Raw genomic sequence first — 15,814 nt, 5'->3', positions numbered from 1 at the left:
ATTCGTTCAGGAAAGTTAGTAGAGTCTGTTAAGGAGTTGATCGTTTTTTTTTTTTTTTGAGGATTTACGTACGTACGAGCTCGATAATTGATTGGGTACCATTTTTTAATTTTTTTTCGAATTTTATTTTAATGTACATATACTTTTTAAAAAAAATATATAATTCAACCATAGAATGATACATATATCGGCGCGTGGAGACTCTTCACCAAAGACTCCCGCACTATGTAAGAAGACTGAAGAGTGACCTGGCTTCTATAGCCATTGTTTTCGACCACCTCACTTCAACAAACCACTTACTAACCTGGTTGCTCAAAGAACATGTGCTACAATCTACAGGGTCTTTCCATATTGATGGTATGATAATCGGATAGTGTATAATTTATTATTATTATTATTATGTATATATATATATTTATTTGATATTTAAGTGAATGTTTATATAAGTACTTAATAGAGAGGAAAATTTGTTGTCTCACAAACAGTCTTCATATGTGTTCCACACTTCAAAAACTTAATTCATTTTAGAATTAATTTAGGTCACATATCACATTTAATGAGTAATTTTTTTTAAGTTTTCAAAGTGTGGAATACATAAGGGACTGCTTCTCCGACAGCAAATCTGCTCCACAGAAAAAGTTGTTATTTTACAGAATTTGACCTCAAAAAATGTATATTTCCCTCAAATCATTCCTACTGGAGCAGATGAGCAGAGAAAAAAGGATATATCTGAAATCAAACACAACGTTTGGAGATTATCAAAATTCTCTTGTTCTAGATCAGATACATGAGATCCTACACTTGCATAGTAATTGGGAAAGACAAATGAGCAACTATTACATCTACTATTTCATTGTTTCTTTTTATTATTCCATTACTTCCTATTACCTAATATTGCTTATGCCATGATAATAATTTGTTTTAATGCTCAAACGAAGAAGACGAGGACCCATTAGCGACATTTTCATGATGAGGGCTAGTAATCTCATCATTGTTTCCCTCGATCATGAGGCTGTTGGTGATTTCAGTGCCCAAAGCCACACCATTTCCAGCTGCACCTCTCTTCCCCAATGTGGTCTTATTGTTATGCATCCAGACCTTAAACACACTCCTCTCCACACCAACATCACGACAGAAATTTTCGATCAGGTCCTCCTCACTCTTCTGCATCCTCCAGTCCAACTTCTCAGCAAGTTCCTGCATCTTCTCTTTCTGCTCACAGCTGAATTTCGTCCTGTGCCGCTTCCTGCTGCAACCGGCGGAGAAACTAACAACCTGCACGGGCACCGCCACTTCAGATGGGCGGTTATCAGTAGGACGAGCAGAGTTAAGAGACGGAGCAGTGTGAGGGGCCGGTGGGTGGTGGTAATAGGAGGATGAATTAAGCGGAGGAGGAGGAGAGTCAGGGTTGGGGTTCAGATGACTTCCGTGGCTACGCAGCGCCGCAGGCTGGTGGTGGCCAAGGAAAACATACTCCGGCGCCGGGAAGTCATCCTTTTCACATCGGTGGAAGTTACGGTGGCAGTCACAGACCATGCATTTCAGAGTGATGGGGTTTGATGGGTCAGCAGAGAGGGGTGCAATGTAACCACCGCAGCCGTCCAGGGAGAGGCCGCCCATGGCAGCGGCGTGGTTCTTCTGGCATTCCTTGTAGATGACTTCGTCGGCAGACCTGGGCAGCAGAGATGGCGACCGATGACGGAGAGAGATAGACGGGAGGCGTCTGAGGACGCCTCTGTTGATTGGAATTGACCTGCTTGGATGGGACCCGATCGGAGTCTCTGTTTCAGAATCAGGGGAATTGACAATGGTGGGGGTCCTGGAATTATCCATGGCTGAATGGTGAATGAAGAAGAAGAAGAAGAAAAGACTGGGTTTTTTCTTGTGATTGTGAATGTTTACCACTAGTAATTTTCTTTTATAACCAGAGATGTCAAGACTTGGGATAAATTCATGACCCCAATGAGCGTTGGGGGTTTACACTTTTACACCTTTATGTCTTTTACTCATATTTTAAGATTATAAAATATTAATAAACATGATCTTAATATTTAATGTAGTTATTAAAATATTTTTCTAGATCTATTTACATAATTTATAATTTTTTAATCACTTTTAGTTTATTTTCAAATATTATATTAATAGTTCTATACTCAAATTAGATAAGTATATAAAAAATATATATATATTTAAATGAATTTTATGTAATCTCATTAAGGAAGTACGTCATTCTTATGAGATTATGTTAATTTTTTTCCCTAAAAACAATATTATATTAAATAAAGAGAATTTAGTTGATACGTCTTATCTCTAAGCGTTGACGTATTTAACATAAATCTGTAAAATCTCAATAATCTCTATAAGAAAGTTACATATATCAATTTTAAAAAAAAAATCTTCATTTAATTCAACTTTTAAATATATTTATAAAATATATAAAATATTGTTAAACTTTCTAATTATTTAACTATTTATCTCTGAAATTTACATTTTAATTTTGATTTGTTAGAATATATTTATTAAAGAGATTTTACTATTTTGTAATATAATATATATTATTAAGTTTAAAAAATATATGACTATAAAGGGAAATTTGACGAAAGGACCCTACAAAGGAACTAAAATGAGCGGTAACCAACGCATAATTTTAAATGCGTTGGTGACCGCTTCATATTTTTTTGACGAAATTATTCCCAATATGAGACGCAATCGGCGGTTGCCCTATTAAAAGTCCATGATTCCCTGTGAAAATTCCACAATCGTGAGACGCAGCCAGCAATCGCGAGACGCAAAATATTTATTTTTTTTGAATTTTTTTTAAAAAAAATTGCGTCTCGCGATTGTCGTTGTTTCTCGCAATCGGGTTGTGTCTCGCGATTTGTGGACTTTTCACATGACATCCAGTTGCGTCTCGCGACAGGGACAATTTCGTCAAAAAATATAAAGTGGTCACCGGTGCATTTAAAATTATGCGTTGGTTAGCAACTCATTCACCCTATTATGAGAGTCATTTCGTCAAATTTCCTATTATAATTATAAAAAGTATAATATATAAGTATATTTTTTATATTAATCAATTTAGAGAATCAATTCACTCAATCTCGTCTTAAAGTAGTTTGTGTAATAATGAGAATGCGATAAATGAGAAATTACTTAAATAGCCTTCAAGAAGTTAACAATGTCCTATAAATCATGGATATTTTGGGCTTTTATCATTAAATCAGACAATTTTTAAAATTTGTATGCAAAACTTGTTTTGAGGGTGGTTTTATAAAAGTGACCCTTCTTTAATATGAGTGATTATCTATAAACATTTAACAAACACGTCTAAATTGTTGAGTGGAGGTGGAGGACGGTTTTAATTTAATACGAAAATATCCAAATCCTCACTTGGTTAGTTCAAATTAAAAATGTTTATATATCCAAATTATTTATGAACTAATCCCAACCTTTTTTAAAATAATATATATATACTATTCAAGTTAAAAATGTCTGTAAATCATATTTTTATCTCAATGATTTTGTATATGTTTCACAAATAAAATGAGTGTTTAGCCTAAAAATAAATCTTGGATGGTAATTAATTACACACTATATATATATATATATATGAAAAATGACATATGTTCCAATATAATTAATATAAAAGAAAAAAAAAAGAATTCTCAGTATCATTTCAAAAAAAATGCAATTATTTCCTTATATGATAGTGGAGATTCAGATGAGTGATTCAATTATATAGATAAAGAATGAGATTTAAGAAACAATTTAATTACAAAGATGGTCAATATCATAGTAAAATATTATTATAGCTTAATTATGCATATTTAAAAAAAATATTCATCTTATCAGCAACAGAATTAGCGACAGTGAATTATCCGTTGCTATTCGAAAAAATAAATAAAACTATAAGAATAATAGGTATAATACTCCCTATACATTTAACTATATTTTAAATATCTCCTTATATATTATTTTGTTTGAAATTGTTCCTTTTATATTTATTTTTATTTGAAATAGTTAAAAAAAATTCTAGCACTACAAAATTAAAAAAATAATTCCATGTATAAAAAAAAAATATTCTAAGATCGAAATTTAAGTTCTCATGATAACCAATTTAAAATTATCGACTGCATAAGATTCCAACAATATTTTGTTTCTTAGATTTTGATTAGAACATATTTTATATTAATTTCGTCTTCAAATTAAATTACATTCAGATAACCGTCTTTTTTTATAAGTGTTGTCTAGCTAATCGATTCAAATATATTACGAATTTTGTATTAAAATATAATATTTTATATTTCGTAATCTTTATCATATTATTTATATTTTAAATATAAAACTATCGAACATTTTTTCTCTCATTCAACGTCAATATTCTTTATTTAGAGATGATTTTGAAGTCACAACAACACTAACATAATATGTAAATATTGATGAGACGAATGAGTAACAACTTGGTCATCGCCTTAGTTTGAAACATTGTTGTTTGAAATTGGAACAAAACATATGTGTCGTCGTTTGAGAATAAAATTGAAAAAGTAATCTCAAGATGCATGTGAAAGTTTTGTCCGTAGTAGGATTTAGAAAAATAAAAAATAAATATATCATGCATAAGATGAATTTGTGTATATTTTCAACAAAAATTAACGAGTTTTTAAAATTTAAAATTATTTTAAATATTTGTGATATAAGATTAAACAAAAATAATGCAGAAACAAAATGTTGTTAATACTATAATTACAGTCGCTATAGATTAAAAGCGCGACAGTTGGACCAATCACTATATATTAGCTAGTTGTTGTTCCCAAAACTTTGATAAATATCATTTTCAAATTATATATTTTAAATGAATACTATGTAAACTGATTGAGGTAGGAAGTGGGGGTTTAAAATTAAACGAGGTAGTTTTATAATTAAATATTTATTTTTATTATATTTTTTAAGCCTATTTTGTCAAATGGTCATTGTGTTACTTTTCTTTCATAAATAAATTATTAGATTTGAAAAGAGACAAATAGTTCTTCATGTACTTTAATCTAAAAGATACATAAAAAGTTCACATTTTGACAATAGAATCGGTATAATCTTCAATAATTTCAGTAAAAAGTCAAATTAAAAGATTTATAAGCATTTTTTCAATTAATCCAACTTTGAAATATATGTTTATACAAGATATGAAATGTAGTTAAAATTTTCAGTTATTTATTTATTTATTTTTCTCTGAATTTTACATTTTTAGTTGTTACAATATATTTGTTAAAGAGATTTTACAACATTGTAATATAATATATATTATTAAATCTCAAAAATGTATGCATTATGAAAATTATAATATATATCTATATATTTTGTATTAATCAATTAAGAGGATTCATTCTCTCAATCTAATTTTGAAGTAGTTAGTAATAATGAAAGTGCGACAAATGATTGATAAATTACTCAAATGACCTAAATTGTGAATAATTTGTTCTTTGATCATTAAAAATCAACTAATTTTTAAAACTTGTTTTAAGTATCTGGTTTTATAAAAGTGATTATCTATACATTTAATATACACGACTAAATCGTTGAGTGAAAATGGATGGAAGTTGTAATTTAATACGAAAATATGCAAATCCTTTATTAGGAAAACTTTGTTCATTCAAATTAAAATTGTTTATATATCAAAATTATTTATGAACTAAACCAACATTTTTTTAAATAATCTATATGAACAACTCAAGTTAGAAATGTCTATTAATCATATTTTTATCTCTATGATTTTGGATAGTATTTGACCTAAAAATAATTTTGAATAGTGATTACACTCAAAAGATATACGATCAAAATGACTCTCAATATCATTTGCAAAAGAATGCAATTATTTCCTTATGGTGGAGATTTAGATGAGTGATTCATGTGTATATACTACCGCCCGGAATAAGCCCATCAAACACTCGAATTAGAGCAGCTTATTTATTAAAATTCTAAGATATTTAGTTAAAAAATATATTGATTTTTTAAATATAAAATATTAATATAATGAATCAAGATAAAAACTAAGAATTTTATTTGGTTTGGATTCAAATTAAAAAAATGATTTTGTATCAAATTTTTAAACAAGATATAAAAAAAATCCAACTTTTTTTTAATGAACTGGGACAGACTCTGCCTATATGGATAAAAAATGAGATTTAAGAAAGAATGTACTTACTCAAAGAAGGTCAATATCATAGTAAAATATCATTATATCTTAATTATGCATATAGAAAATTAGATATAAAAAACATATGTACTTTCTCATATCCACTTCAATATAAATTTCATTCATCCCACCAGCAAGGAAATTAGCGACGTTGAATTATCTGTGGCATGATATAATAGGACAGAAGGAAATCACGACGGAAATAAATGTTGCTAAAATTCAAAAACGTCGGTAGGTAACTGGACCAATCGCTATATATTTTGTCGCTTCTAATTTTCTTGTTGTTCCATGTACTTGGATAATTATATTTTCTTCAGTCAATAAAGACAACAATGAAAAAGAAGAAAATAACTAATAGTGACGATTAGATTACCCGTGGTATTTGACTAAACAAATATAAGGACATAATTAGTGACCGAGAAAAGCTACTGTCAATAAATGTTATTCAGATTATTTTTAAAATGAAAATGATTGTTATCATGTGCATATATATATACATTAGATCATTGGTTGCTAAAATTGTTGATTAGAGAGGTCTTATGTATGGACCAAAATTTGGAATTGTAACTTGGTAACTTAATCGAATTGTTTTTTTTTTTGCGATTTTCTACGGTTTGAAGTTTGAACAATAGTTGACCGGGATGGTATTTTTGTCCTTATTCCCGATCTGTCTCATTCTCACCAAAAACACTATAAACACAATTAAATATATAAAACTATTAATATATTTATCTATTCATTATATTTTATAAGATTTTTAAATTTATTTCATTATAATAATATAAAATTTTAATACATTACAATATATATTATATTAAAAAATTCGTTTATATAATTTTATTATATATATATATATATATTTATATTTAGATAATATTATATAAACGGTGCCACATGGGGATTCTCAAAACTGAACGGGCGAAGATGGTAATAAAAAAAACTCTAAAGCAAAACGAGACGGAAATGATAAATATATTCTCCGCCCCAAACTACCCATTGCAAACCCTAGTCAGATATCTGCAATTTTCTTTAAAAAATAATAATTTGAAAGTTAAAAATTAAAAAATAAAGTTAACGAACTAATTGAAAATATAATACATTGTTAATTTATCTTATTCATGAACAATTTATACACTACTATTATTAATTTAAAAAGATTGTGATACATAAAAGAAAATTGATAAGTAATAAATATTTTTTAGTCTGGATAAATCAAAAAAAATCTGTTCTTTTTGTCCTCACTCATAATAATGCAACAAATATGTTTGGATCCCTTGTTATAACAATTGAAAACCAAATTATAATTATTTAAAATATAACATCTTAACAAAACTTAAATTATCAAACAATTTTTTTATACAATATAATTTATTATCGGTAAATAATTAATCTATTTAAATTTATAAAATAAATAATTTTAAGAAAATATTTACAATATATTATTTGTAATATATATATATATATATGTTAGGTTATATTCTCAATATTAGGTGGTGATTACTTATTAGTGTTTGTTTAAGTTTATAAATATTACTTGTTTTATAAATATTATTTGTACATAGATATTGGTTTGTTTAAATTAAGAAAATGGACACTTAGTGTGGTGGTATATGTTTGGCAAAGGTTTTCTCCGAGCTTGCTTCTATCTCTATTTGTAGAGATTCATCGGTCAAATATATGTTTGACATTCGGTCTATTGGTTTTTCTAATCGTATCAAATATAGAAGAAGATTGAACAATGATGAAAACATGTCCAATGATAGACTTTTGTTAATGGTTAAAAATAAATGGTTAAACCCATCTTCTCGAGATTCTATGCGGTGGCGTGATTTGAATAACTTTCATGTGGGACATTGTTACACTTTGTTCAATAAGGTTAGCTCGGTTGTTCTTTGTTGGGAAAATTTATGGGAGTCTAAAATGCCTACTAAGATCTCATTTTTTGGTTAGAGTGTTATTCACGGCGAAATTCTCACTGACGATGGATGTATGAAAAAAGGCATGATTATTGTGAGTCGTATGTGCTTTAAAGAGGTTGAGACAGTTTCTCATCTACTTTTACATTGTCACGTTGTTGCAAGTATATAAAGTCTTTTGTGAAATTTGACTGGACTACAATGGGTTATGCCGGAAACTATTAATGGCTATTGGGAGGCATGGATTGGGGCGACTAAAAATGTGAGACTTAGAAGATGGGTCTCTATTCCTATAGTTTTCCGGTGGGTTATCTAGTTAGAAAAAAATCAGAGAACTTTTAACAACGAAAGTAAGCCGTTAAAGATTATTTACAATGACATTATCATAACAATGTCGGAAATTAGATCTGAAAAACTAGTGGATTTGTGTGAAAATCTTATTGCCCTTCTTAAAAATCTTCGAGTCAATTAATAATGTAATCAATTTGTACATAACTTTTTTTCATGTAATGTTGTTTTATCGTTGTGCTTAAACGATTTTTTATTAAATGGAACATTTTCAAAAAAAAAAAAAATTTAAATATTTAAAATATTTGAGAATTAATATTAAAATATTAGAAAATCAATAATAATATTATAAATAGTTCATTTGTAAGTCATCAATTATTAGTCATTCATATATATAATAAATTAAAACTCATAAAACAATCCTACTTTTATTTACCCTCACAAAACGGAGAACTTAAAACATTAATATATATATATACTTCAAGTTTTGAGAACGGGTCATAAGTAATCTAACAAGATGAGACTCATTATTCTAACAAAATAACATGATTTGAAATTGTGTACTAAAATACACAAAATAATAACTCGTCCCTCGATGCAAGAAAATTACAAATAACCTTATAAAAAGACGTGTGTTTTCTTAGTCCGACGCTTAAAATTTACTCGAATTCATATATGCAAAGGGCTCGGAAGGAACGAGTATTTTGTTGGTCTTTGTCAGCTTTTTATCTTTGGACAACATTAATGCTTTAGGGTTTAGACAATTCTTGTAAATCAAATTATTTTTAAAAAACACAAATAATAATTCAGAAGCTATGACTTATCTTAAGTTTAGTTCTATTGCTTTTTTTTTTTTTTAAAGACATGTTTAATCCCTAGTATAGTTATTTTCCTAACTAAATTAGATATAAATAGAGATTAAATATCATAAAGACTTCGTCCCATAATAAAGTTTACTTTTTATAGGACATAAGTAAATCTTCCCGTTTAAACACGTCATGGGTTGGCAAGATATGAATAATATTAATGTGACACATTCCTAAAAATATATTAATATAATATATATATTGTTAAAATTTAAATAACTTTTCAAATTTCAAGTCTTAACAACCATTATAATAAATATATTATTTATAAAAAATAAATTCACTTAGAATCGTATATACTAATAAAATGTCATTTAAATATATGTACTATCAAAAATTGACTCGCCTCTTTAATAAACATAATTAATTTTTATTTTTAAATTTATATATTTATTAATAAAATATTAATAAATTTTCTCTTTCTTTCACGTAATTAAACCAGGTAATTTATCTCATTCTTAAACTTTTTATTATTTTTATATTAGTTTCTCTTTTTTATTTCATCTTCCAGTTTCTATTTCTCATTATTCTTAAATTCACATTTTAAAAAAAAAAATTAGCAACTTGTTTATAAATTTTATGTTTTCCTGAAATATTTTTTAAAAGATTTTTATTTAATTTAATATAAACGAAAATAAAATTAATAATTTTTTATTTAATTTTTATTCATAACTTATAGTAATAGTAAGGAACATTATTTTGTCTAATATTTGATTATTAATCTTTTCTTTTGGTGTTTGATGAATGAGTTAATATTATTATCCAAATATTAATTAATTTATTTTTGTGTCGAAGAATTTTTATTGTTGAAAGTATAAGTCATTATTATATTTGAAGCCAAACAAATTTAAAATAATTAATAATAAATGTTAATATAAGAAAAAAACATAAAAATAAAAAAAAATATAAAGTTAAAATAATTAACGAGTAATGCTTATATATATATATATATATATATATATATATATATATATATATATATATATATATATATATATATATATATATATATATATATATATAAAAGGGCAAATTACATGGGCGGCCCTCGAACTATCTCGATCGATCACTTTTGGCCCTCAAACTAATTTTTGAAACAAATCGCCCTTCAACTTTTATAAAGGTCACCAGTGGCCCTTCCGTCAACTTTTTTAAAATAATTTTTATTGTTGAAAGTATAAGTCATTGTTATATTTGAAGCCAAACAAATTTAAAATAATTAATAATAAATGCTAATATAAGAAAAAAACATAAAAATAAGAATAAATATAAAGTTAAAATAATTAACGAGTAATGCTTATATATAGGCAAATTACCTGGGCGGCCCTCGAACTATCTCGATCGATCACTTTTGGCCCTCAAACTAATTTTTGAAACAAATCGCCCCTTCAACTTTTATAAAGGTCACCAGTGGCCCTTCCGTCAACTTTTTAGTTAAACCTAATAGTTTAAGTTTAAAATATTATTTTTTTATATATTATCTTTAATCTTATATTTTATATTTATATATATAATTATTAAATCGCTTATATAATATATATATATATATATATATTATTAAATTTTATATAATTATTAAATCTTTTATATAATAAATAAATAATATATATATTATTTATTTTTATCTATATATATATAATTTATATATATTATCATTAACTAATTTATATATAATATTTATATAATATATATTTTAAAAAATAATTTAAGTGTTAAAAGTATTTGAGTAGTTAGAAGGTTACAATTACTTTTAATAAATTATTTTTAATATATATAAAACAAAGTTTAAAAATAAATTATATGGATTATCCTAATCATTAATTATATATATATATATATATATAAATTTATATAATTTATAGAATATATATTTTACAAAATAATTTGAAAAATTAAAAGTAATTATAAACTTCTAACTACTCAAATACTTTTAACACTTAAATTATTTTTTAAAATATATATTATATAAATTAGTTAAAGATAATATATATAAATTATATATATAGATAAAAATAAATAATATATATTATTTATTTATTATATAAAAGATTTAATAATTATATAAAATTTAATAATAATATATATAATATTATATATAAGCGATTTAATAATTATATATATAAATATAAAATATAAAATTAAAGATAATATATAAAAAAATAATATTTTAAACTCAAACCGTTAGGTTTAACTAAAAAGTTGACGGAAGGGCCACGGGTGACCTTTATAAAAGTTGAAGGGGCGATTTGTTTCAAAAATTAGTTTGAGGGCTAAAAGTGAGCGATCGAGATAGTTCGAGGGCCGCCTAGGTAATTTGCCCTATTAAATACTCATATAAAAATAATAAAAATTTTTATGAAAAATATAAAAATAAAGAGTTCATTTATTAAATGAAAAAAAATGAGAGAGAAAATATATTAATATTTGATTAATAAATATATATATAAATTAAAAAATAAAAATTAACCATAGTTTACTAAAACAAGTTAAATAAGCCAATTTTTGATAGTTACGCATGTTTATTTGAACGTTTATTATTACATACATATTATTTAAACATATTTATTATCAAAAATTGGTTCACTTAGTTTCTTTTAACTAAATTTTTATTTTTATTTTTTATTTATATATTTATATATTTATTAATTAAATATTAATATATTTTATTCCTTATTTTTTTCATTAATTAAACTAGTTAAATTTATTTTATTCTTAAATTTTTTATTATTTTTATATTAGTTTCTCTTTAGTATTTCATTTTTCTTTTTTTATTAGTTTTTATTTCTAATAATTCTTAAATTTTCATTTTATTTTTCCAAAAAAAAAAATTATTTTTAAAAAAACAATTAACAATTTATTTATGAATTTTGTGTTTTACTTTAATATTTTTTTAATGATTTTTTTCTTATTTAATTTAATATAAATAAAAGTATAATTAATAATTTTTATTTAATTTTGATTCATGACTTATAGTAATAGTAAACAATGTTTTATATAATATTTGATTATTACTCTTTTTTTTGTTTGATGAATGAGTTGCTATTATTATCTAATTTTTTATTATTAATTTATTTATTTTGTGTTAAAGGGTTTTTATTATTTAGAAGATAAGTCATTGTTATATTAAGACCAAACAATTTTAAAATAATTAATGATCAATTTAATATAAAAAAATATAAAAAAAAAGAAGAAATATAAAATTAAAATAATTAATAATGAATGAATATATATATATAATATAAAATAATTAATAATAAATACTTATATATTAATAATAATTTTTTATATAAAAAGAAAATAAAAATAAAGAGTTGATTAATGAAAGAAAAGAGATAAAATATATTAATATTTAATTAAAAAATAAAAATTAATATTATTTTATTGAAAGAGGTTAAATGAGCCAATTTTTTATAATACTTATGTTTAAATGACATTTTATTAGTACATACGATTAAGTGAGTTGTATGTGAGTTTTACTCTCATATATATATATATAGATATATATATATATAGTGCAATTATATAAATAAATAATATTTTTTATTTGTGTTTTAAAATTTTGATATTCTTAGTTTTAATATTATTTATTATTTATAAAGTTATGAATGTTTTTCAACTTTTATAATTTTATAATTATTTAATAATTTATTATTCAGTTTTTATTTATTTTGTAGTTTTTCTTTCGTTTTCAACATAATAAAGTTGACATTTTTTTTATTTTTATAAGATTATTCAAGAAGGAGGTGTATTTATATTTTTATAGTATTAATGAATTTATATTATGTAGTATGAATAATTAATTGTCGGAAATTGGATACCCGGCGAATCATGATGGGCATATAAATATAGATACCCGTCGGGTTCGGGTCGGATAGTAAAATGAAGATCGGGTTCATATCCCTACTCTTATCTTGTGCTTAAATAAAAAAATAATAATAAACATGGATTTTTTTTTAAATATATATAATTCAGCCAACCAAGTCCTCCCGCGCTGTGTACAATTTATTATTATTATTATTATATATATATATATATATTTTATATTTAACAGAATATTTATATAAGTACCGAAATAGTTGTTATTTTTGGGAATTGGACCTCAAAGAAAAAGAAAAAGTATATTTCCCGCGAATCCTTCCTATTCGAGTAGATGAGCAGAGAAAAAACGATATATCTGAAATCAAACACGAATAATCAAAATTCTCTTCTTCTTCTTCTAGATCAGATACATGAGATCCTACACTGGCGGACAACATATCGTCACCTCTTACAGGCTCGTCTCTCTTTCTCTCTTTCTCTCTTGCATTATTAGGCTACCATAAGTCATCAATTCTTCGTTCATCACTTACGATGTTGCGTTTACCTGCTACGAAATTGAATCGGTGAAACTATTACAGTTCTCTCTGGCAACAAGAGCATTGCAATTATCGCTATGATCTTCCTATTTGAGAAGAGAGGGGAAATATGTAAGATCTTCCTTTCCTTTCGTTTAGGTTTGCCTTCATTTCTAAGCTTATGCTTCATTATTGTTACATCGATTATATACAAACGTGTTCACGTTGAATGCGCGTATAGAATATATCACAGGAAATCATTGTTTGTGCCTAAATTTGAAACCTCATTCATTAAGCTAAACAGAGTGATTGCAAGTATGTCGTGATATCTCACCGTCACAAACTGTATGGTAAATCAGTGAGATATCATATATACATCTGAGCATTTATAATATTTTCTCTTTTTCATGCATTTAACTCTGATGAAAGTAGAGAAAGGAGAAAAGGTTAGTTAGATCCTTAAAGGCCAATTTAGCATTTTAATGTTTCCGGAAATGGAGATCAGGCATGTGCCAAAATACTAACTATTAGCTATGTAGGAGAGCAATGGATCTATGAAAGAATGTCTTAATTTTAAATCCTCTGGTTGTCGAAAGTTTTCTTCATTCTCGAAAGGTGGTGATCATACATATAAAGTTTCCTATTAAATGATTTTGTCCGAAGTCTAGTAATTTGTTTTAGTGATTAGGCGCTAAGCAGGCGAGACCCGAGGGACAATTTGATTAGTTTTTCTGCACGATCTTTGAGTTTGTAGATGCTACAAAACATCTTTTATATGAAAGCTACTCCAAGGATTGCGTCTATCTCACATTCTGACTTAGCTTGATGGTAGAGATGTAGACGAACTTATATTTATTGGGATTTTACACACGAACTTGCAGCTAAGTTGAACTTTTCTAGAGCTAATGCAAATCCCTCAAGTGCAATTATTTTACCACCAAAGTAACTAAAGCCTCTCCCCTTCAAGAGACTTTATTGTCTAGGATATTCTAGCAGCCCAATTTTTGGCGTCATTGGCTTTGAAGGTAGAGACTAAGGCATTGAAAGGTCTTCTGTTTTGGATACTAGCAGGATCTGTGATAGGCTTATGATTGAGTCTCATTCATTTCAAGAATTGAAGTAATTTAAACTTTTTTCATTCTAGTATGCAACCAGTTGTAGATTAGGTTTTTTTGTGGTAATTTCCCTTTTATCTCCTTTTGTCTTCTATTGGTTTTATGTCGCATCCCGGTGAAACATCATAAAAGCCTGAACTTAGTTTGGATTTTTGCTGATTAAATTGATTTCGCTTAAAATAAATATTTGCTATTATCTGTTTTCTTTGTGGGGTTATCAGTAGCTTATCATGTTATTCTAATATACACCATATATATATATATTATAGTGCTATGATTCATCTGAATTTAATAGCTCAACCTGATAATCACCAGAAAATAGTAGATTGTCTAGTTTCTGTTCTTATTTCTTCTCCTGTTGCTAGACATTTCATTATAATGGACCAAGATCCCTTCAGTTTCAGACTAGATGAATCCATGCCACGGTTCAGTGCACAATACTAAAAGGTAAAGAAAATGTATCAGGTACGAATCTATCTGTTCATTCTGACCCTTTCATATATTTTGAACCTGTTTTTTCTAGTTCTAATGGATGAAGAATATAAAATATTCAATTCAATAGCTTCTCAAGTCACATGTTAGTAGAAGTCTTTCTTTTTAAGTTTTGATTTTTACTTTTATGTCAAATTCAAATTTAAAAAGTAATAGTAAAAATAAGACATGTCCTATTACAAGATAACTAGCTTTCACCAGCCATTTATGACTGCTATTTTAACTGCTCACAAGATAACTTAAAAAAAATAGATCATTAGAACCATATGGTAAAAAATGGACCAGTGAAATACAAAAGACATGTATAGCCATGAATTCAAAAGGGAAAATGAAACAAAACAAAGAGTAGCTTCATCCAGAGATCAAATTCTCTCCGGCAAAGCAGTTGAGGTGTTCAAAAAAGTTATTTCCTTGTTCCTTTCCTCTCCCCTTACATAAAAGTCCATAAAAAATAAGTTGCCGCCCTCCTTCCATTTTCGTTTTTCAATTGTTTCTTGTTTTCTCCTATGTTCTATTCCTTCATGGCTTCTTTGATGCGACTTGTCAACTTCTTCCACATTCTCAAGGTCCTCTATACCATAAGCCTAGACGAAGCTATGAAATGGAATTTTCT

At 26.2% G+C, this 15,814-nt stretch overlaps 1 protein-coding gene across 1 annotated transcript; it reads right to left on the bottom strand.

Annotated features, from left to right (window-relative positions):
- Positions 1-921: 921 nt before the first annotated feature.
- LOC124925118 (zinc-finger homeodomain protein 10-like) lies at positions 922-1,833 on the bottom strand. Its single transcript, XM_047465090.1, has one exon. It carries the CDS (start codon positions 1,831-1,833, stop codon positions 922-924), a length of 912 nt encoding a protein of 303 aa, XP_047321046.1.
- Positions 1,834-15,814: the final 13,981 nt, after the last annotated feature.

This window comes from Impatiens glandulifera, chromosome 2, assembly GCF_907164915.1.
Source record: "Impatiens glandulifera chromosome 2, dImpGla2.1, whole genome shotgun sequence".
Lineage (NCBI taxonomy): Eukaryota > Viridiplantae > Streptophyta > Magnoliopsida > Ericales > Balsaminaceae > Impatiens > Impatiens glandulifera.
The sequence above is the reverse complement of the archived record's forward strand: the minus strand, read 5'-3'. Positions and strand labels throughout refer to the sequence as shown.

What these genes read in the sequence shown, in the direction of transcription:
- LOC124925118 (XM_047465090.1), bottom strand. Translation starts at nt 1,833, where the DNA reads ATGGATAATTCCAGGACCCCCACCATTGTCAATTCCCCTGATTCTGAA.